We start from the raw sequence: 23,191 nt of genomic DNA on the forward strand, positions 1-23,191 counted from the left end.
TTTTTATTTGACTCAATTTTTGTAGTACTTCAATTTCCCAACAACCATACTGAGCAGCTCAACAATAACCACCTTTAAAATGAGCAAACGTTACAATCGCTATAGTCACATCAAAAGCACAACAGCATATAAATAGCACAGAAAACAAATTCGTCATGTAAGCAATACAGTTCTATACAAACTCACAGTGAGACAAAAATATCAGAAGTGGCTGCTGAGCACCAGCCCTGTGCCATCAGAGACACTTTCTCTGGGACGGGGCTTCCTCACCCAGGATGCTTTGGGGGAAGCCATGAATAGGAGTTCTTTATATGTATGGTGTGGTTGTGACCTTACTGTGAACACCAGGCTCCTGGAGAGGAGACAGAGGCTGCTTTTTCTCCTTCTCCAGTCCTGTTGCTGTGGTGTGATAAGCCATGTTTTGGCTTAGCGCAGGCACGTCCAAGTTCCAATAGGTTGCGATCCACCATCCAGTATCAAAATCTGGCAGTGATCTACCACACTCTCCCACTGTCATTCTTCAACTTAAACATGTTATAGCACCTTAAAGACCAACTAAGTCAGTTCTTGGTATGAGCTTTCGTGTGCATGCACACTTCTTCAGATACACTGAAACAGAAGTTTCCAGACCCTTCTTCAGTGTATCTGAAGAAGTGTGCATGCACACGAAAGCTCATACCAAGAACTGACTTAGTTGGTCTTTAAGGTGCTACTGGAAGGAATTTTTTTTGTTTTGACTATGGCAGACCAACACGGCTACCTATCTGTAACTTAAACATGTTATATTTGGCTGGGGGAAGCCAGCCAGATGGGCAGGGTATAAATAATAAATTATGATGCTGATGATAATTACAAATTATTACCCCTACACCAGGCCCTTCCCAGGGCTCTTGGTGCACGTAGGAAGGCAACATGCCCCAAAATGACCAATTGCCCCTTTACCGACAAAGAGCTCCCTGGGAAGGGAGGGGGGCAGTGGCTTACTTCTGAGTAAACACAGCTAGGCTGGAGCTGGAAAGGTGGGGAAAGTTCAGCATCCATGCAGAACTAAGAGGGAGAGGGTGTTTTCTTCCCATGGGAACTGGCAGGAGTGGGGAGAGGGATGTCATTGTCTCTCTGCCCTTACCTTGGCTCCCTTTTCTGGCTGGCCAGCTGACTGGGCACCTCCACAGCTGCACCCACACCTCATTTCCGCCTCCCTGCCCGGGGCTGTGGCTTTGGGGGGGGGGAGGGAGGTGCCTCGCACCTTTCTGGGCTGGCCAGCTGACTGGACGTCGGGTAAAGCAGGGTGATCGAGACGAAGATCCATCGCGCGATCTATGCATTGGACATACATGGCTTAGTGTGTCATCTGAACCCAGGCTTGCGGTTTTGTTTCCTGCAAACAAACCATGAGCTGTAAATCAAGAACAAACCATGGTTACACCTCGTGGCTTGTCTGCAGTGGGGCATACCAAGAGCATGGGTTTGAACGACTGGCTAAGCCAAACTACGGTTCTACAAACAGCACTGTGACAGGAGGGGGGAGCAGCAGGACCGGAGGAGGATTAAAGTGTCCAGGATCTCTTCTCATGCTTGGCTTAAGCGTGACATGCAAACCGGACCAGCATCTGATCAGTAGTGGCTCTCCAAGGTCTCATGCAAAGGCTTTTCTCAGATCCAAGATCCTTTAGGTCGGGTTGCATCAGGGACCTTACACGTGCAAAGTATGTATTTTGCTCTCTGCATTTACTGAAAGTAGAAGAAGGAATGCCTACTTGCCACCAGTGGTTATCATCCCCCTGTGGTTTCTTGGAAACAACACCCGTTCTGAACCACAGATTGCCATGGATGTCTAAAACCCATATGGTCTGCTGGTCTCCAAGAGTCACACACACCGGCTCTAGAGCTTGCATTTCACTGCAAAAATGAACAAAAGTCACAACACATTTGCACACAAGTGTTTCCACCCTCCCCAAATATACAACCCGTACCATGCCCTGCCAATTTTTCTGATTTACTTACCATATTTTTCGCTCTATAGGATGCACTTTTCCCCCTCCAAACATTAAGGGGAAATGTGTGTGCGTCCTATGGAGAGAATGCAGGCTCCTTGGCTTCAGCGATAGCAACGCGAAGCCTCTGAAGCATCCTATAGAGCGAAAAATACGGTATTTATAGTTCTGGGAATTGAAGTTAAAACGGTTCAGTAGAATGCTATTGTTTTAGCCTTGCACACAACACTCTCTCTCTCTCTATATATATATATGGCTCAGGTTGCAGCATATTGTGTGGGTCATGGTAAGAGATCGCAGGAACTGTCAAGGCTATCTGTTGGAACCGTGGATCTGAGGGAAGGCATTCAGAGGAGATCGTACTGAGGAAGGGCCTGGAAAATTTCCAGACTTCAGAACTCGGAGAACTCTATCAGTTGCAGGACTTTGCAAGCAACTGAACTGTATGCTGGAGTTGGCCTTGTAAAGACAATCTGTTAAATGGCTGTTTTCTGTGGTGAGCTTAATCACTTGGCTGAGCTTCCACAGTGCATACACCACCCAACACCTCAAAACGCACAGTCCTGCGTCTAAGAAGGTAAATCAAAGAAGCTTTTAGTACTCGTTGGAACATGACCACATAAATGCACAGCTGTTATCAAATTGTGCAATATTAAATGCCAGCTGATACAACTTCCTCGTGCTGCTTCCATAAACAGGCTGCTTTTCACCCTCTTGTACAGTTTCAGAACAGAGCGCGATGTAACGCGAGGTCAATGAAACCTACTGCCCCGATTAGGAAACTGGCCTTCTCGTATGATGCAATACTCCCTTCGAAAGATGTGTAAATCCAAACTACGGTGTTGCAAGATCAGGGAACATCTATTACAGAACATACCTGCTGATTAAACACTGCTTACCTGATGACATCACATTTCCACTGCTCCCCTTCAGGGCAGAAGCTGCTGACCCCCTCGCGGTACAGAAGCGCACGATGCTCAGTTAATGCCCAGACAACATTATTTCTGGCTGTGACCTGCGAGAGCGGATAGGGACAGTCCACTTTTACTGCTCTGGCACAGGGACGATCCACACTCAGGCCTTCAAGTAAAATACAGAGTAGAAATAAATTGCATTAACTCACTTTTATGCTTACGGTGCTCACCTTCAGGGTTCATAAATTATCTTCCTGTGGTTATTATGGCCATGCTTTAAGCTCACAGTATGCGCCCTTAGCATATTCCTTTCCGGGAACGGCCTGTGGTGTTTTCTTCCTGGTCAGAAATTACTGCTCTTATCAATTTCATTCTGAAAAAAGCCTTGATATCTGTGGATGTTCGCACACTCTTAAATCATATTCCTGTGGGCAACGAAAGTGGGTTCTGCGAGCCTCTACAGTGCCTAAGAGACTTCTGCTGTAAAACGTCTATCGCCCAGTGACCTGAAGATCTCACACTTTTTACATATGAAAGCATGACTCACAATCATCCCTTTCTTTTAGATACATCTTTAGACATTTGGACTTCCTATATGAATGTATACATTTAAATCAGGACTGACTGAATATTCTTATTGTTAATGCCAGCAGGTAATGTGGTTTTTAAATAAATAAATAAATAAATAAATACTACTGATGTGTTTGTTTCTCCCTTACTTATTTGCTTGTGTGACATTTACCAATTAAAAAAATGTTTTTTTAAAAACAATCTACATTTATCTGCGTCCTCCAATAATACTGTTTTCAATAACTTGAGTCATGATGTGCCTAGGCAAGGGGAGGGGTTGAAGGAGGATGGGAAATGGCAGGGAAAATGTCTGCTTTACTTCGTCACAACCTTGAGAAGTTTCCAAAGAACCGGAGGGTTCTCCCAAAATGCACCGAGGGCCTTCTGGCGGTTCCCTCATTGCGAGAAGCAAAGCTACAAGGAACCAGGCAGAGGGCCTTCTCGGCAGTGGTGCCCGCCCTGTGGAACGCCCTTCCAGCAGATGTCAAAGCGATAAACAACTACCTGACATTCAGAAGACATCTTAAGGCAGCCCTGTTCAGGGAAGTTTTTAACGTGTGATATTTTACTGCATTTTTGTTTTTTATGGAAGCCGCCCAGAGTGGCTGGGGAGGCCCAGCCAGATGGGCGGGGTATAAATAATAAATTATTATTATTATATTATTATTATTACTTTTGGGGGGGCAGAGGGGGAAACACCACCACCCTAGAGAAGCAAAAAAGCAAGTTAACTGAGGTACCTGTCTGCAGGTATAGGTCGCCGTTTGTTCGGATAATCCAGGCCGTGTCATCACTCAAAGATACAAACGCTGTCTCAGGCAAAGCTTCGTACCAGTGACGTTTTCCTTTAATAGTCACTTTTCCACAGGCAAAGGCTTTATTGGTTTTGTGCTCAACCTTCCAGAGAAGAGTCCCTGGGGAAGGAGCCTCACATTAGTCAGATGAATCATGTTTAGTGCAAGGGAACACCTCTGGACCTTCTTAGGCGCTCCAATTTTATTCGTTCGTTACAGTCATTTTGAAGCTTGAAAGACCTACTTTCATGGAATATGTATATACAGTGGTACTTTGGTTTAAGAACAGCCCTGTTTATGATCTATTCAGTATACAAACTCTGCAAAACCAGAAGTAGTGTCCTGGTTAGCAAAATTTACCTAGGTCTACAAACGGAAGCCGAACGGTGGAAGGGCACCGGCAGAAGGCCTCATTAGGGAAAGCGCACCTAGGTTTCAGAATGGCTTTGGTTTAAGAACAGACTTCTGGAACGGATTAAGTTCGTAAACCGAGGTACCACTGTATATATATAGGACCCCTGGATGGTTAAGTCCAATCAAAAGCGAATATGAGGTTGTGGTGCTCATCTCACTTTCAGGCCGAGGGAACCGGTGTTTGTCCACAGACAGCTTTCCGGGTCATGTGGCCAGCATCACTAAACCGCTTCTGGAGCAACAGAACACCGTGATGGAAACCAGAGCGCACGGAAACGCTGTTTACCTTCCCGCCATAGCGGTACCTATTTAGCTACTTGCACTGGTGTGCTTTCGAACTGCTAGGTTGGCAGGAGCTGGGACAGAGCAACATGAGCTCACTGCAATGACATACCGGCAAAGAGCATTTTTATGGACAGCACAGCCACAGAAGTTGCTTGCAAGGTTTTCCTTTAAGCAGGGCCCAAAGGCTTTCACTGCTGTAGTTCACAGGACCAGCTATTGAAGGTGTGCCTGTATAACTCTGTGTCTTGTGTTACTGGAATAATTTCATTATCCACCTTGTGGATGCAAAATGTTTTGCTGGAAATGTCCCCCAAAGATCTTAAACCCATTAGAAGGCACACTGCTTTTAGTACTTTCACCATTATCTTATTATTTTACAATTGAGGTGCACTAGGTCTTTATTTGAACTGAGAGCTGCCTGGTAAAAAAATAAAATACGCCAGCATTGCCCCCTGTAGTATTATACTGCATGCTGCTAAAATTCCAAAGAGGTTGAACAGAATTGTCACAGAAAATCAGGCACAGCTTAAGGGGCAGGTAGGAGAGTCAGAACATGCAATCAGGAGAACTGATAAAACGCTTTTTTGAGACTACACTTCAGGCTGGGTGGGCATGGAGGGGGCTTGTCCGAATGTTCTTCTCCACCTGTTAAAAATCATCCCTCCATGCAAGAGTACTAGCCTGACAGGGGAAGGTTATATTTCTTTCCCCCCCTTTTTTTTATTAAGTACAAACTAGAAAACATACATATTCACAACTGTCAGGGAACTGCCATCTGAGCAAGAAACGGAAGCAGGGCTACCCAGCGATGCCGGAGAGGGGACGAGCAGGGGGGAAGGATTTCAGCGTAACACCCATAGAGAAGAGAGGGAGATGGAGGAATTGGTGACAGGGCTCCAAGACCCTTCCCCCGACGATAGTGGAGAGAGCGCTGGGACGCCCCTGCCTTCCCCTTACTTGCGCAGACGCGTTCCGCGCAGAGAACATAGGAGGAGACTCGGGGGTCAAACAGCTTTTATGTTGGAAGAGGTTCAAGAGACGCCCACTCTCGGATTCTGCAAGGGACTAACAGGTCACGGAGGGCGAGCTCCGACCCTAAGCATGGTTGGGGCAAGCAAACTAACTGAACTGAAGTAAGGTTACGCACAAGTAACCCCTCACAACCCATTACAACAACAAAAGAAAATACAAAAGAAAAAGAAAATACATCTAACCAAGGGAGAAAAAACTAGAGAATATTTTGTCTCTTTTCATATTTACAGTTATTTATACCTCTATAAAATGCTATTCACAATAAAGGAGAGAGAAAAAAGATAAGATATCAGAAAAAAGAACAAAAGAACCAAGAAAAAATAAAGAAGTAAAAGAAAAAGATCATAGGTGAAATTTTTTTAAAGTAGATAAGTACTCACAATACATAGCCGTTTCCCATCTATATTTATATTCAATTGTATAATTTCATCTTGTCCTTATCTACCTTAAATAAAGTGTTTTTTGGGAAGGTTATATTTCAACCCAACAAGTTTCTTATCACTGAAACATGTAACCAAACCAGCCCATTTGCAGTCTATGGTGGAACAGTTCAGGAAAGCTTGACTGCTTTTCTGCAATATGCAACCAGATGCCCTCAGCCTATTGTTTTCTGTATTAACGCAACAGACTATTAACCCCAGCTCCAAACTTAACTCTGGACTCTAGAAGTATGCACCAGAAGTGCACTGGTTCTGCTACCGAGATTTGTAAATTGCTCATAATCATTTCAAGGGACGCGCATGGACCTTGTCTGTGGGAAGAATGATCTCTGTATATAAGAAAAGGCAAACAAAGTTTAATCAAACAGAGGGCAGCTGCAACAAGGCTTTTGCAGCAGAGTTGCAGAAGCCACCCCCCCCCCAAACCAAGTACAGAAGGAAAAATGATAATGGTGATGATGATGATGATGAAAAGAATGGTAGGCTAACCAACCTGAAGGAGAGACTGCCACCTGCTGGACGTTATCTTCAAACTTCTGCCAGCGTAGACCAGCACTAGGTAAAGCACTGCAGAACAGGCCGCCTTTATAGTCCAGGCACCAGATGTATTTTTCAGAGACAACTAGGCTCAGTATTCCATAGCCAGGACCTGCGTAGCCCATCCAGCTTTCTGCAAACTAAAGACTGGAGAGTTAGAATGCAGGTGAGGTATCTTTATCGGTGCGAGAAATCGGGACAAATTTTGACATTACGAAAAGGGAGGGGTGAATGCATTCATTGTATCTTCTTGAAATGCTCCATTAAAAAAGGAGGATCATTTGATTTCTGCAAGCCAAACATTAAACAATGCAGTCTCCAGAAATTTATTTAGTTATATCCAATGTGTGTTTTCTCAGCTTAACCACCCAGTCTGGTAACTGTTTTGATAGTTATGGTGGGATTTCTAGTGTTTCACAACCAGGGAAACACCATTAATTCCTAGACACTGGAATGATGGCTCCTAGATGTGAATCCAAAAGTACATTTCTCATGCTGACCAGAGGCAGGTAAAGTCTGATAGGGTATGGATGCTCTGTGCTGAAGTTTCAAGAATAAATTGGCTTGGTGTAATAAATTTAAGTGGCCAGAAACAAGGAGGTAATCACTCTTTGCTACACTGCAGACGTCTTCTCCTTCATACCAATCGCCTCCAGTGTCCCATGGCTCTCTTCCTACTTCCGTAAACCAAACAAAAGCATGTGTGCAGTTCCTAGTTGTTGAAACCTGTTTGGTTTTGTTTAAATGCAGCTTCTGGAAAGCCAGTATTCTGGAAAGTCAGCTTGTGGGCACTGGCTCGTAAGAGACTGGCCCCAATATCCTAAACACTGTGCTTCATTTTAAAGATGTAATAAAATAGGGAATGGATTGAGAGGAAACACATGTGGAGTGCAATACGGCTTTCCTGCTTCTCCCCTCTTTCCCCTCCTGCCTGAATCCACTTGTGGGGGTTGCAGGGAACACTGTGGTTTGGAGGGCTGCAGCAGACGTGAGAGAAATCAATGGGGAAATGGCTGGTAGGGCTGCAAGGACCTTCCGCTCATGCCGGGGAGCCTCTAGGGCAGGCATAGGCAAACTCCGGCCCTCCAGATGTTTGGGACTACAATTCCCATCATCCCTAGCTAACAGGACCAGTGGTCAGTGATGATGGGAACTGTAGTCTCAAACATCTGGAGGGCCAGAGTTTACCTATGCCTGCTCTAGGGTGTGATGCAAGTTTGTATTTAAGCGCATACCTGATCCGACTTTAAAAGCGCTCCTTCATCTAAGCTGGTTCTGACTTTTTCCTGGGGCGGGAGGCAGCCCCCCATTTCTGTCACACTAGTCTCAGAGGATGAGTAAGGCAAACCGTGCCTGTAGATATCCTCTTCATCGCTCGATGCAGATCTCTCAGCTGCAGCATCAGAGGTGTTGGTTATCCATTCACTGGCAGTGCTAGCGTTGGGGTTAGCCGTCAGTGGCTCCCTGAAATCCTGCACGGTCAATGCACTCTCTTGAAGACCGCTCTCCTCTTTAAAAAGGGCAGGAAGGGGACTGGCGGGGACTGGGTCCATTAGAGGTAGCTGCTGCTTCTGTTCCGTGTGGGCCTCAATTTCCGCCTCCTGACCAGATGAGTCCTCAGCACTAAAGCTGGCTTTCACATCTCCAGACATCCCTTTCTCAGGGTTTGTCTCTTCCAGAGAATCTAAAACACCTAACTTAGCTAAAGTGCCTTCTGTTTTATGCAGGACAGAACAACTCTCTTCATTCTGGTATGGCGGTTTTGAGACAATTTCGTTTTGTTCAGATATAGGGCTCCAATTACATTCAGCGCCATCGCTAAGCGCTTTATCTTCTGCGAGAAGCAAGGGGGAACCGGAAGCCAAGGAGCTCCTAGCAGGAGATGTGCCCACTTCGCTCTCGCCGTTGGAACATTTCAGGACTTCTGGCGCATCCTCGTCCTCTGGCGTCAGAGCAGCTACCGACTCCGGCGACTGAAGGACGCTGAATGTTTCAGAGCCATTTTCCTCCTGCGGCACATTTTGGGATTCAATACAGAATACACTTTCCTGGTCTTCAGAACTGCCCATGAGGCTAGATTCAATAGAGAAAGAGTCCGTGTTTACAGACTGAGGGCTGTCAGCAAAGTCTCGTTGTTCACAGGACGGTGTGCTTTCCAGAGAGCTGAGGTATCTCGAATTTTCTAAGCTCACACATAGTCGGGAAAGGTGGGAGAGGGAAATAGGTAAGCCGAGGGGCAGAGAGGAGGAAAGGGAGAAAAGAAGCTTGTTAATTAAGAGAATGCTATTCTAGGGCCAATGAAAAACAAGAAACCATCTATTTGAAGCTCCTGAATTTGACCAACAAGGAATATATTGACAGGCCAAACTGCCTACTTCGGCAGTGCAGAACTTGCCACCAAAGCAGAACATCAACGCAATCTTAACTGTTGTGTTGTAGTAGCCAAGGGACTGATCTGTGATTCCGGAAGTTTCTGGTTTGAATGTCATCTCTACCCCACTGCTGTCAAAGAGGAAATCCTCTCTCTCAGCCTCTGTCCCCACTCTCCAATAGGGAGAAGTAACACTGATTTATACTGCAGGGTTATTTTAAGTATTACAAAACTCTGAATGCAGGGACGTCCAACTCCCAAGAGTTGCGATCTACTCCCGGAAAAAAATTAATGGTAGTGATCTACCCATTTTGGGGGGGAAACCATAGTTCTGCTGCTGGGGGGGGGGGCACGCGCGACAAACATCACAATAGTAATAGTAGTAGTAGTCCCACCATCGGTAACTCCGTCTTCCATTCTTGGAATCGTGCGTGAATAAAGGACAGAGCAAGGGGGCGGGGGCGGATGCTCCTTTTCCCGCCGCAGAGGAAGAAGAGCCCGCGATCGACCGCGATAAAACAGGGATCGACCTGTCGATCACGGTCAACCAGTTGCACATCCCTGCTCTAAACTGCTTATCATCTTCGAACAGCAGTGAAACCATGATGGGGAGTAGGGTTATTGGTTTGTGGTTTTTTTTGTTCTTGTTTTGATTATGCATTTTGTGTTTTTTTATATTGCATTTTTATGTTGTGAACTGCCTTGAGATCTATGAAGGGCGGTATACAAATCTGTCTGCTCAGAGTACTGGACTTTACGGTAAAGGGTGGGTGAGAAACCCACCACTAAGCAAATATAAAAATAAAAATAAAATTTACCAGGTCTTTTCTTTTTCTTCTTCTTCACTTTGATTGGCTTGACGACCAGTTCTTGGTTGAAGTCTTCAGAACTGATCACACTGAACCGCTGCGAAGAAAGCAGACCTTCTTTCTGGACTTGGACTGAGGCCTGTTCTCCACTGGTCACAAAACTGCAGCAGCTGCCCACAGAGCTGACCGAGGTGCTCCTGCTCCTGGGCTCACTGGCCACTGAGTAGCCCCGCCTTCTCGGGTCGGTGCTCAAGTCCCCGAACCCGTTGAAGCTCTGGGAACGGATCCTCTCTGTGAGCAGGGCCACTTCCAGGTCTGCTCTGGTGACAGAGCCATTCCTGTCACCAGGTGTCTGGGATGAAGGGAAGCTGTTCCGCGTTTGGCTTGCTTCTGGAGAAGGTTCGGACGACACAGACGCCGCAGCAACAGAGTACGGGCTCTGCAACTTGGGGCTCGTATCGGATAGCGGGCTCATCGATTTTCCATTCCTATCTGAAATTGGAGTACAAAGAATGATATAATAATAATAATAATAATAATAATAATAATAATAATAATAATAATGTATTATTTATACCCCACCTATCTGGCTGGGTTTCCCCAGCCACTCTGAGTGGCTTCCAACCAAATATTAAAAACAATACAGCATCAGACATTAAAAACGTCCCTAAACAGGGCCGCCTTCAGTTGTCTGTTAAAAGCAAAATAGTTGTTTATTGCCTTGACATCTGCTGGGAGGGCGTTCCACAGGGCAGGTGCCACTACCGAAAAGGCCCTCTGCCTGGTTCCCTGTAACCTCACTTCTCGCAGTGAGAAAACCGCCAGAAGGTCCTTGGAGCTGGACCTCAGTGTCCGGGCTGGACGATGTGGGTGGAGCTGCTCCTTCAGGTATACAGGACCAAGGCCATTTAGGGCTTTAAAGGTCAGCACCAACACTTTGAATTGTGCTCAGAAACATACTGGGAGCCAATGAAGATCTTTCAGGACCAGTGTTATATGGTCTCGGCGGCCGCTCCCAGTCACCAGTCTAGCTGCCGCATTCTGGATTAATTGCAGTTTCCAAGTCACCTTCAAAGGTAGCCCCACGTAGAGCCCATTGCAGTAGTCCAAGCGGGAGATAACTAGATATTTAGGGGCAGAAGGAGAAGAATTCCTTTCCCATTAAGCCATGGTTAGGTAAAGGTAAAGGGACCCCTGACCATTCGGTCCAGTCATGACCAACTCTGGGGTTGCGACACTCATCTCGCTTTATTGGCCGAGGGAGCCGGCGTACAGCTTCCGGGTCATGTGGCCAGCATGACCAAGCCACTTCTGGCGAACCAGAGCAGCACACGGAAACACCGTTTACCTTCCCGCCGGAGTGGTACCTACTTATCTACTTGCACTTTGACATGCTTTCGAACTGCTAGGTTGGCAGGAGCAGGGACTGAGCAACGGGAGCTCATCCCATTGTGGGGATTCGAACCGCCGACCTTCTGATCAGCAAGTCCTAGGCTCAGTGGTTTAGACCACAGTGCCACCTGCATCCCTAAGCCATGGCTATATTTCCCTTAATATAACCATGGCTTAATGGGAAAGGAATTTTTCTCCCTTCCTTGTAATGCTAGAATTTGGGAGCTGCTCAATGAAATTTGTGAACTGTCTTCAGTCTTCTTTCTCACGCAAGACAGAAGAACACATGATTAATCCAGAGGACTGGCTGCTGCAAGATGAAGCGGTGGCTGCTAGCTCAGACAGCTTTAAAAAAAAAGAATTAGACCAGGCCCCCCATGAATTTGTTGCGCTCTGGCTGTTAGCAATGATAGATGAAAAGAGGGTTGGATTGCATGCAATGCTAAAATGTAAATTTGTGCACACAAGTGAGAATGTTCCCGCCCCCCCCCCCGGTCAGGAAAAGGACGTTTGTTGCGTTTCTTTCAGTTTCAAAGAATCCCAGCTTTGAGGAATTTATGAAGCAGGTCACATTCACACCATACCTTTTAACGCACAGTCATGGCTTAACAATCGTGTCCTGGCTGCATAGCTGTCAACTTACAGATTTGAAAATAAGGGACCAGCAGCCTCGAAAATAAGGGATCAGCAGCCAAAATAAGGGATTTTCCAAGCACAGGTATGTTCAACTTCTGAGCCCCTCCGAGTCAAAGGCAGAAAGCCCGCCAGCAGCCAAACAAAGCCTCAAGTGGTGGTTCCCACAGCACAGCAACCCGGCAAAGGGGATGCAGCAAGGAAAACCACCATCACCTCTCCGCTGGGAAGCGCTGAGCAAAGGCAAGTCCCCAGGCAATGCGGCCGATTTGATCGGCACAAGGCATGCAAGCTCCACCCCCCAGTCGTTCTTAGACTCCTTATTGGGTGAGCAATGCAGCCAAGCAACACAGTTGGAGCCTCCCTCTTCCCTGGCCGGCAGGGAGGGAGGGAGAGGAGCTGCTTCCTTTGAAACCCGGGAAATTTAAGGGACATCATCAATAAGGGACAGCAGCGGGACACAGCGCTGGGATAAGGGACTTTCCCGCCAAATAAGGGACAGTTGACAGCTATGTCTGGTTGGCTGTAGCCTGAAGGAAAGACCCTGTATCTGCCTATGCTCAGTTGGTAGAGCATGAAGACTCTTAATCTCTAGGTTGTGGGTTCAAGCCCCACGCTGGGCAAAAAAAATCCTATATTGCAGGGAGTTGGACTAGATGATCCTCATGGTCCCCTTCCAACTCTACAATTCTGTGAATCCTGGGAACTGTAGTTTGCCTCTCGTGGATCTACAATTCCCAGGATTCTTTGGGGGAAGCCAGGCACTTTAAATGTGTGGTGTAGATGTAACCCAGAGTTTATGGTTTAAAGCAAATTCCAAACAATTTAGCACAGTTTCCAAACCAACCAACTTCAAACCGCAGTTTATGAAGCTGCGGTTCAGCTAACCAGAGTTTGTTTTAAATCATGATCCCTGGTTTGTAAGTAACATTAAGTCAGGATTATTTGAAATTAGAACTGAACACTCCCTCCTAGCCTTGCAATAGGAATAAGGGGAGCATGCGTGTCCGAGGGTAAACTTTGGGGTAGTTCTAGCTTGTGAACACTGTACTATAGTTTAGTGTTACGTGAAAATGCAGCCAATCTATCTCTCAGACTAGCAGCTATGGTATTCTAAGTAAGAACAACAAAAAATCAGTGCTGTTTTGAAATTAGTAGTTGAGATCAGTGCAGTTTTCAAAGCTTCAGCCTAGCAACTTGACTCAAAATGTATCCAAGCAGAAGGCAATCTGCTCCTTGGTCTCAGGAAACATCATGCAAAATCTGGTTATGATATCTTTAGAGTTGTCTGAATGCAAAGAGAACGAACGACTTTCCAAAATATATAGCAGATTGCTAGGTGACGGACAGCAGAAGGCTAATGTCTTCATGTGTTGCTTGTATGTTTCACAGACGCATCTGACTGGAAATAGAATGGTTGACCAGATTTGGTCCAATCAAGGGGTTTGCAAAACAGCAAAATAAAAATATGCTTTTATGCATGTGTTTTCCAAGATAAATTTGGCAATAACAACAAACAAACTGTTGAAGTAAAGTGATACCACTGAAACTCATCTCATCAAAAGGCTGCAATTCAACAAAAAATATCAGGAAAATTCAAATCATTTCTTTAAAAGCTGTGTCTTATTGTGTCCTAAAAATCATTCTAAGCAAGCCAGAATTTATTGTGATGCATTGGTACAGACTTGCATGCAGTAAACAAAGCCACATTCATATTAGGGCAAGGCTGGTTTGTTTGTTTTGCTTCAATGGGAGCTTTGCACATTTGTCAGAGACATCTGGCTGCTGAGAGAGGCGTGCAAGAGGTGTCCTGTGTTCGTGGCTCCCAAATGTATCCTGGCATGTTGCTTTGGGTTAATTAGCATCTTGTCCTACAGTGACATTTTACCAGCGAGACAGTCCCAACATTTGTCCCCAAACACCTTGGTCATAGCCTTCCAATAGGTAATCTGCTACTAAACAGGACAGCCCAAAATAAAACCAATAGCCCTAATGATTTATCCAGCCCATTCTAATGACAAGAACAAGAGGAAGTAGAATCTGTAGGCTGAGTGACCCGGTAAGAGTCTTAAATCTGCTCCCTATTGCTAGCCTTCACCCAAGGGAGCCCATTATCAAAAAGGCATTTCCACTCTGCAAGTGGTGGTCTCTGATTTCTACTGATCCCAACCCTGGGGTGTAGCCACCCCCTTCACCTCCCCACACATAACTCCATGCCATTCTAGAAACTCCACCAATCTCCAGGAGTAACGTTTTGAGGGGCAAAAAGGGCAGTAGCAGCAAAGCACGCACAGCTCCAGACACAGCTCCTTCCAATAAAACAATCATCTATGCATTCACATAAATCTTTTTTTAAAATTACTATAAGCTTTGTATGCTAATGTATGCAAACCTATTGAGACCAATCCTTCTGGCCTGCTTGAGATCCTAATGATATCTCTGTCTCCCTTTAAGAGAAAAATCTCAGTTTCTGTGCAGGATACAGACACAATATCGCCAGATCCTTCCAAACTTCCAATCAGGCTCTGTGAAAGCAAGAGAAGTTAAAGATGAGCAACGAATGTGCCAGGAAGCATTTTAGGATGCAAGCAACACTTCAGAGGCCCGATTTTATTTTTGGCAAGCAATATTATACAGTCAAATCAAGGAGCAAAACAGCAGTCCTAAAAGAAAGAAAGCGCGAATGCAGGCTTGGGGAGAGGGTGACTCATGTGAAGCTTGGCTAAGAACAGAAATGGGCTATAAATGTTTTATAAACATAGCTCTGTTTGTGATAATTTACTCCTGGCTTAAGAAATGTAGCTTCAGACCACAATTATAGACACTTCCAAGTCCCAAAGAAGCAAAAGATTGGCAGAAGCTCTTAAAGGACTTGGTTGAGATAAAGGGAAAGGGTAACTTGTATAAACTCAACTAATTTGCATGACCTATTTGGAATTCATTGTCAATGGGCTTTATAGGTGAAGGTAAAGGTACCCCTGCCTGTACAGGCCAGTCTTGGCAGTCTTGCACTCATCTCACTCTAGAGGCCGGGAGCCAGCGCTGTCCGCAGACACTTCCGGGTCACGTGGCCAGCGTGACGAAGCTGCTCTGGCGAACCGGCACCAGAGCAGCACACGGAAACGCCGTTTACCTTCCCGCTATAAAGAGGTACCTATTTATCTACTTGCACTTAACGGTGCTTTCGAACTGCTAGGTGGGCAGGAGCTGGGACCGAACAACAGGAGCTCACCCTGCTGCGGGGATTCGAACCGCCGACCATGCGATCGGCAAGTCCTAGGTGCTGAAGTTTTACCCACAGCGCCACCTGCGTCCCTGGATGGGCTTTATAGCCAAGTGCAAAATGATTCCCATTAATAGCAGGCTAGGGTGGCTGAACGTGTCATCAGCTTGGAAGAGAAATGGGACTGCTAAATATGCAAGTTTGCAAATTAAACAAACAAAACTAAGAGCTCAAAATGGAAGGAGGAGGACCTGTGAAGGTCCAGGATTTACTGAACATTGAAGTGTCAACTGAGAAAGAAAAGGAACTGGAAATGGAAGGGAGTGAGGAACTGGCCTGCTCAACCCTTTAACAGCTTATAACATGGGGTGGGGGGTTTAAAAAGCAGCAATTCTTCCCTGCATTATACGAGGATTTTTCTAGGAAGGAATAGACATTTTCACCCTGCCTATAGCATCCTGCCACGCCACTCAAAATGCTCATGTTCAAGGCTGCTTGTCAGCTCCAGACCTGAGCCCTCGTACACAGAACACTAAGGAAAAAGAGGGGAAAGTATTGGGATGCTTCCAAATTTCATCTCAGGCAACCAATAGGCCACCCTGTTTGAATTGAAAGTGCATCTCAGAGCAGAATTCCTCTGCAATGTGCAGTGGCTCCATGGCAGGTGAGTTAATATGAAGTGTCACTGCTTTATCATAAGCAATTCTATGTCTAGAAAGCATGTTAAGATAGGAACAAAGGAAGTTGATCTGTACAGAGTCAGACCACTGGCCCATCAAACTCAATATTGTCTACTCTGACTGGCAGTGGTTTTCCAGGGTGTCAGGCAGAAAGTCCTTCCCATCACCTGCTAATAAACCCTTTGAACTGGAGATGCCAGGGATTCATTAAACCTGTGCCCTATTTGTGCAGATCAGATAGTTTTAACAAACCTCTTAATTTCAATGTAATTTCACTGTTCCAGATTAAAGGCCACTCACGCCCAGCTTAAAACGCTACTGCTCTATTGGTTTGACTCACCTGGTTTACTGTATCTATTAAATAGATGCTATATTCATTCCAGCTCAGCACCCATCCTTCCTGGAAGAAGCAGGAAATGAGTCCAAGTTGCCTGTCTGGGAAATTGCAGCTGCTGTTGCTTAAGGGCTCCAGTCGGGGATATAATTCAAAAGGCTTCATTCCAACAGGAAATACATCTTTCAAAATAAACGTGGCCTGAACAGTCCCATGAACATCTGATTTCCAAAGGCGGATCCCAGGCCTTGCAGCAAACAGGGTCAGGTCGCTTTGCTTGCACAGCCCAGGTACAAAACATGCTCCAAGTTTGCCAGTACTAAAAATGTAAAAGCAGAAGAATGAACAAACCACATGGTTATTATACTCAGAGGTGGGGAGTGGTGGGACTGGGAAGATGAACAATGCTAAAACTCTTTCGTCTCCAAGTGCAAACTGATAAAACTTTGCAGCAAACTGCGTAAGTGAAAACATGGCTCTAGTAAATAATTGCAGCATATTTAGAATAATAATAATAATAATAATAATAATAATAATAATAATAATAGGTAAAGGACCCCTGGATGGTTAAGTGAAGTCAAAGGCGACTCTAGGGTTGCGGCACTCATCTCGCTTTCAGGCCGAGGGAGCCGGCGTTTGTCCACAGACAGCTTTCCGGTTGATGTGGCCAGCATGACTAAACTGCTACTGGCGCACGGAGGACCCTGACAAGTGCCAGAGCGCATAGAAACATGGTTTACCTTCCCACTGCAGCGGTAGCTATTTATTTACTTGCCTTGGCATGCTTTCGAACTGCTAGGCCGGCAGGAGCTGGGACAGAGCAACGGGAGCTCACCCCGTCGTAGGGATTCGAACTGCCGACCTTCTGATCAGCAAGCTCAAGAGGCTCAGTGGTTTAGACCACAGCGCCACCCGCGTTACCAACATGCAATACATGAGAAAGAAAAATATGTGCTGGAAGCCAAAGGGCTCTGCATGGTCTACCATGCATGCTCCAGAGATTTTTCCAATCCCCTCTTCCTCTTGCTACAACGCTAGGTGTCTTCCTAAACACTGTTTCTGGGGTTCAAGAGATTTGTCCCAGAGCACAGTGCAATGCATCCACTGACCATTACACTAGGTCATTGATGTCCACTTTTCACTTTTCTTGCGAGGAATACTATTTGGAATAAGGGAATTTCCCTTTAAAAAAGGGAAACGTTGACAGCTATGCATTAGGTGCACGTGGAAGTACTGTGGCTCACAGTTAAGGCTGTTCACAACCTGGATAGATACTTGCTCTTTCTTCTTCTTGGATGGGAAATATTTTAAATCCTCAAAATGCAAGGGTATGAAGAAAACAAAGAGGGATTAGCAAATTTGGTATAAATAGCTTTGCTTATTTTTATTCTGCCTACCCTGTTGTGTGTGTCCTGCGCTGTTTCCTGTCTGCTCTGGAGGATTGGGGGAACACTCCTAACAGATTTAGTGGTAGTTTGTGGGCAAGAGAGAAGGGCAAACGTTCCACTGAGCAAGGGGAAATCCTTGCGCTAAAAGAATGTTCACCTTAGGGCTATGCCACATAAAAACCTTTGTTTCCCTACCTGTTTGGGGAGTTTGGGATGAAATAATAAGAATACTACCGGGAGAGGATTGTGTGAATGAACAAGGAAATGTGAGTTAGCCCTTAAGCTCAGGAATCATGAGAAAATAATTACGGAACAAAATAGGGTCAGAATACTAATTTCTTGCCCACCAATAGCTGGAAGTGTCTTACATTTTCACTTAAGCAGAGTCCTTCCCCATTGGAATGATTAAAAGAATAAAAACATGAACAGTACTTCAAATTATCTATTTTGCCTCCTTTATTAACAACTTTAGAAGAGGGCAACAGTGCATGAAATACTTTAGCAGAATTATACAGAGTTATATACACTAATTAAATCTTATCTCTAAATGTCTGGGCAAAAATCTAGAAGACCTACTTTTTTCTGGGTTGGCTTCCAACTTGCTTGACAGATTTTTCTTCAGTGTAAAAAAGCAGACTTCGCTGTAATGTGGAGACCAGCAACACTTTCTGGCTATAATCCAGCTGCACGACTGAAGAAGGCTCTTCCAGTACCAAACTGGAGTTGCAACGACCCTGGAAGGACGTAGTGTGAATATACAGAGCCGTCATATTTCAAGTTAAGTTGTCTAAACTTGCCGGGTGGTCTGTGCAAGCTTATGTTAAAGCTAGTTTATCTAGCGTTCGACTATTTGTAGGGGACCCACTAGAATTCACTTCACGTAGTTAATGTCACAGCATTTTGGAGTGCTTCTTTCTGCTTAGGATATTTCTCCAGGTAAAAACCTCAAGGCTGAAAGGCAGGCAATGTTCAAGACCACCAAGTGATCCCATGACTGAGCAAAGATGTGACGCCAGGTCTTGCAGATCAATACCACCCACCACAGGGATTCAAGGAAATAAATGCTTTGGGGAAAACATAACAACTACAGATAGTGGTCAGGGCGGGAGGGGAATAAACCCTCAATAAATGCCATCTCAAGCAGCAGAATTTTACGTAACTGCTCCCTTACTTACAGCCCCCTAGGCTCCACCTTCTCTACATCTCCAATTTTAATCTATAGGAAAAGTTTTTATATACGCTTTGAATACAGTGGTACCTTGGACGGCTTGGCTCCTGAATTAATCGGCTCCCAAATGCCACAAACCCAGAAGTGAATGTTCCGGTTTGCAAACGTTTTTCAGAAGCCGAACGTCCAACGCGGCTTCTGATTGAGTGCAGGGAGCTCCTGCAGCCAATCGGAAGCCGTGCCTTGGTTTTCAAATGGTTTCGGGAATCGATCGGACTCCTGGAACTGATTAGCTCGAGAACCAAGGTACCACTGTTATTTGTATCCCAGGTACCAAAGGTCCGGGCAAACAACCAATTACCTGATCCAGATCCAGAGCAGAATACACTATTTTCCCTTTGTCATCTCCAGAGAACAATTTCATTCCATTGGGACTCCACGCCAAGGCTGTGATGCTACTTTTGTGGATACCAGACACGTTAAATCTCCGAAGCTGCAAAGACAGACACCAGTGAGAATACGAGAGAAACCAAGCAGAAAGCGGAAGGCCTACAGTGGGTGGGTTTATTCTTTGATGTAGCTATCAAAGGCACTTCTCTATTAGTCCTGCTACTTCATTTTAATGCTCACGCACGTTTCCAAATAGATCTGTGGAGTCAGCCATTTGGAAAACCGTTAAAAGGACATGCAATGAAATTAAAACAAGGGGAAGCGAGGAAGTCACTTAACAATGTTAATAAGTGTAATTTTTAATAATCTATTAAACAAACATTTTAATCTATGTTTGTTTGTTTATATATATATAATTTTGTGAAAACCAATAAAAAAAATTGGGGGGGGGGGGAGATCTGTGCAGTCAGCGAATTGCAATGTCACAAAAGCCCCAACTGACACTGTAACACAGGAGTCGGCAAGGCTTACTGGGCATGGGCTGGATCACTCCCGCGGAGATCCTCCGTGGGCCGGGCCAGCACAGCGCAACGCCGGAAAATGCATCTGCGTATGTCCGCGGCACCGAAAATCACTTCTGTGCATGCGCCCATAATCTCGCCTGTGCAGACGCAATTTCCGGCATCTGGGCATGCGCAGAAGCAATTTCCGGAGCCGCAGAAGAGAGTCCCCGCACCACGCTGTGCCGGTTTAGCGCAGTGCGTGGAGACTCGCTGAGCCGGCAGCCCAGTCCGGGGGCAGCTTGTGGGCTGGTTAAACAGCCTTCGTGGGCCACCTCCAGCCCATAGGCCTTAGGTTGCCGACCCCTGCTTTAACATATTATTGGCATCCGTCTGTCTTGAGAGACAATGGAGTGCACCTCTGGGGTGAAGCCAAACTGCTGGTTAGCAGCACTGAAATGACCTCCCCAGTCACTGCAAACCTGGGCAGTGTGTATGTAGGTCCTGGGCTGCCCAGACGACAAGACCTCGCTGATGTGGTCAAAAGCAAAGCAGGGCAAGGCGTTTGGCATCAGCTTGGCTGCAGGAAAGAAGTGTACAAGGAGTCTTTGGGTCTGTCCCCACTCCGGATTTACTCCCGAGTCTTTTCTTCTCCCAAAGATGTACTGCAAGGCAGTGGAGATTGAAAAGCAGCTGCTCTACCACTGAGCTGAAGCAGAATCACACAATTAATGTGAAACAGCACAGGCTGTAACCAAGTTCGGCTCTTACTTGTTTGTTTCTCCCTGGCAAGGACGAGACAAGCTGAAAAATAGCAATCTTGCCCGAAGCTGTCCCAACAGCAACAAGATCATCAAAGCAGCTCAAGACTTTCACGACAGTGATAGACTCATTTTTCCCCTGGTGGAGCAGGAAAAAAAAATACAGCTGTAAAATTAAGATGCCATGTTTATTCGTATCAGCCGAGACAAAAGTGGGATACCTGAAAGAGAGCTTTCCTTCCTCCCTGTGGATCTCATTCCCTAAGAAGGCTCAACTGGCTAGCTTTCTGGGGGCTTTCCAAAGGCTAGTGAAGACCGCTTTGCTTAGAAGGACCTTTGGACTAGGAAGGGGCTGTTGCTGCGGTTTGATCTCTAGCTAATGCTGAATAAAAATTTGCTCTGTTGCTGAAACTGTTTTTAACGTACATATTTTTATACTGTGGGTGCACAGTACAAAACAATCTTGTCTTGCGTGCAATTAACTTGCATGATTTCAACCTTACAAGGTTGAAAGCCAGCAGTCTGAAATCCTGCAAATTAATTACATGCAAGGCAGAGAGCTTTAAAGTGCATTTTGCGCCAGGTTTTCCTGCTCTCAGGCTTGCCTGCTGGGCTCTAGGATGCTCTTGAGAGTATATCATATTGCTGCTGTTTCTGAGGGCTTTACTTGTAGCTTAGGCATTTGTTTGTTTTTTCAGTACTGTGTTGTTGCTGTCGCTTTTGGTATTCTTTTGATAATTATGATTGTACTGGCTATTATAATAGTATTATAATACTATTCGATTCCCCACTCCTCCACATGCAGCTGCTGGGTGACCTTGGGCTAGTCACACTTCTCTGAAGTCTCTCAGCCCCGCTCACCTCACAGAGTGTTTGTTGTGGGGGAGGAAGGGAAAGGAGAATGTTAGCCGCTTTGAGACTCCTGAAGGGGAGTGAAAGGCGGGATATCAAATCCAAACTCTTCTTCTCTTCTTCTTCTTCTATTAATGTTTGGAACATATTATTGAATGTCTTGATATGTTGATAGCTGACTTTGCAATATGCTGTTTTATTACCAGTTTTTTATCAGCTGTATAAATTTTTTGATATGCTATATGAATTATTGTTTACCATATATAAGGTGTCAATCTTCCTGTCTGCTGATAATTAAACAAGAGCCCTCACTATTTTGTTTCAGATGCCTGCTGAAAACTGTTATGTTTCAGCAAGCCTACCCAAACATACAATTTAGTCATTCTAAAGTTGCTTTTACATTGTTACTGATTTTAATTTGTGTTTTATTTATAATTATTTTATGTATTTTTATGTTTTTTAAAATAGTTTTGTGGATTTTAGCTGTTTTACTGGTAATTTTAGTATGTGCAATGCTTAGAGAATTTTGTGATGAAGCGTGGTCTATAAATCTTTCCAAATAAATGAAATATCAATATGAATTATAATTGTGTACCTCTTCCTCAAGAGGTCAGGAGGGTGGCAACACGAGAACGGGGCCTTCTCTGCAGTGGCTCCCCGTCTGTGGAATGCTCTCCCCAGGGACATTCGCCTGGCGCCTTCACTATACACCTTTAGGCACCAGGCAAAAACATTTCTTTTTAACCAGGCCTTTGCCTGACTTAATCTACATCCTATACCCTTTTAAAAATGCTGGCTCTTTTTTTTGGGGGGGGGGTGTTATTGGGTTGTTGTAGGGACGCGGGTGGCGCTGTGGGTAAAACCTCAGTGCCTAGGACTTGCCGATCGCAAGGTTGGCGGTTCAAATCCCCGTGGCGGGGTGAGCTCCCGTCATTCGGTCCCAGCTCCTGCCCACCTAGCAGTTCGAAAGCACCCCTAAGTGCAAGTAGATAAATAGGTACCGCTTTCAAGCGGGAAGGTAAACGCCGTTTCCGTGTGCTACGCTGGTGCTGGCTCGCCAGAGCAGCTTCGTCACGCTGGCCACGTGACCCGGAAGTGTCTTTGGACAGCGCTGGCTCCTGGCCTATAGAGTGAGATGAGCGCACAACCCTAGAGTCTGGCAATACTGGCCCGTACGGGCAGGGGTACCCTTACCTTTTACTATTGGGTTGTTGTTGTTGTTTTGATTTTATGTATTTGATATTTTATGTGAACCCTCCTGAGACCTTTGGGTATAGGGCGGTATAGAAATTAAATAAGTAACATAAATAAATAAAATAGGTTGATACTATGTTGTTGCAATCTATATGGTATGAAACTGCTGTTGAACTTCGATGTACTAATTAATGTTTATATTTTGCGATATATTACAGCTCTCATTTTCTTATGCCTTCAAATGACTATGGGAACAATCTCTAGTGGAAAAGCAGCATAAAAATAAACAGATGATGAACAACAGAATGCCTCACTGAGAAGCAAGTAGATAGAATTGAGAACAAACTCCTAAATCATGCTGTGTGAGATAAAATAATTACAGACCACAAATAGATGCTGACTCTTAATCTAATTTTAGCAACAGCCAGAGCAACCGCTTTTCCTCAAGTTAACTATCTCTATAGCTTTACATTTCTGCACATTTCAATGTGCTAAAATCGACAAAACCCAATACAT

The 23,191-nt window shown here is 45.2% G+C and overlaps 1 protein-coding gene across 4 annotated transcripts in view; it reads right to left on the reverse strand.

Annotated features, from left to right (window-relative positions):
* TECPR2 (tectonin beta-propeller repeat containing 2) overlaps positions 1-23,191 on the reverse strand; it is a 55,186-nt gene that overhangs the window by 28,202 nt on the left and 3,793 nt on the right. For all 4 annotated transcript variants that reach the window (XR_014562199.1, XR_014562200.1, XM_083730999.1 and 1 more), the window contains exons 4-14: positions 20,640-20,768; positions 19,340-19,471; positions 18,387-18,544; positions 16,429-16,741; positions 14,578-14,710; positions 10,170-10,652; positions 8,216-9,162; positions 6,937-7,120; positions 4,219-4,392; positions 2,894-3,074; positions 1,758-1,899 (exon numbers count right to left, since the gene is read on the reverse strand). Coding sequence is in view for 2 of the 4 variants with exons in the window: in XM_083730999.1 (XP_083587125.1) it covers positions 1,758-1,899; positions 2,894-3,074; positions 4,219-4,392; positions 6,937-7,120; positions 8,216-9,162; positions 10,170-10,652; positions 14,578-14,710; positions 16,429-16,741; positions 18,387-18,544; positions 19,340-19,471; positions 20,640-20,768 (2,976 nt within the window). In the remaining 2 variants the exon portion in view is untranslated. The remainder of the gene's footprint in view (positions 1-1,757; positions 1,900-2,893; positions 3,075-4,218; positions 4,393-6,936; positions 7,121-8,215; positions 9,163-10,169; positions 10,653-14,577; positions 14,711-16,428; positions 16,742-18,386; positions 18,545-19,339; positions 19,472-20,639; positions 20,769-23,191) is intronic.

The sequence above is a fragment of the Podarcis gaigeae genome (genome assembly GCF_964106915.1).
Source record: "Podarcis gaigeae genome assembly, chromosome: 1".
In the NCBI taxonomy this organism is placed as follows: Eukaryota; Metazoa; Chordata; class Lepidosauria; order Squamata; family Lacertidae; genus Podarcis; species Podarcis gaigeae.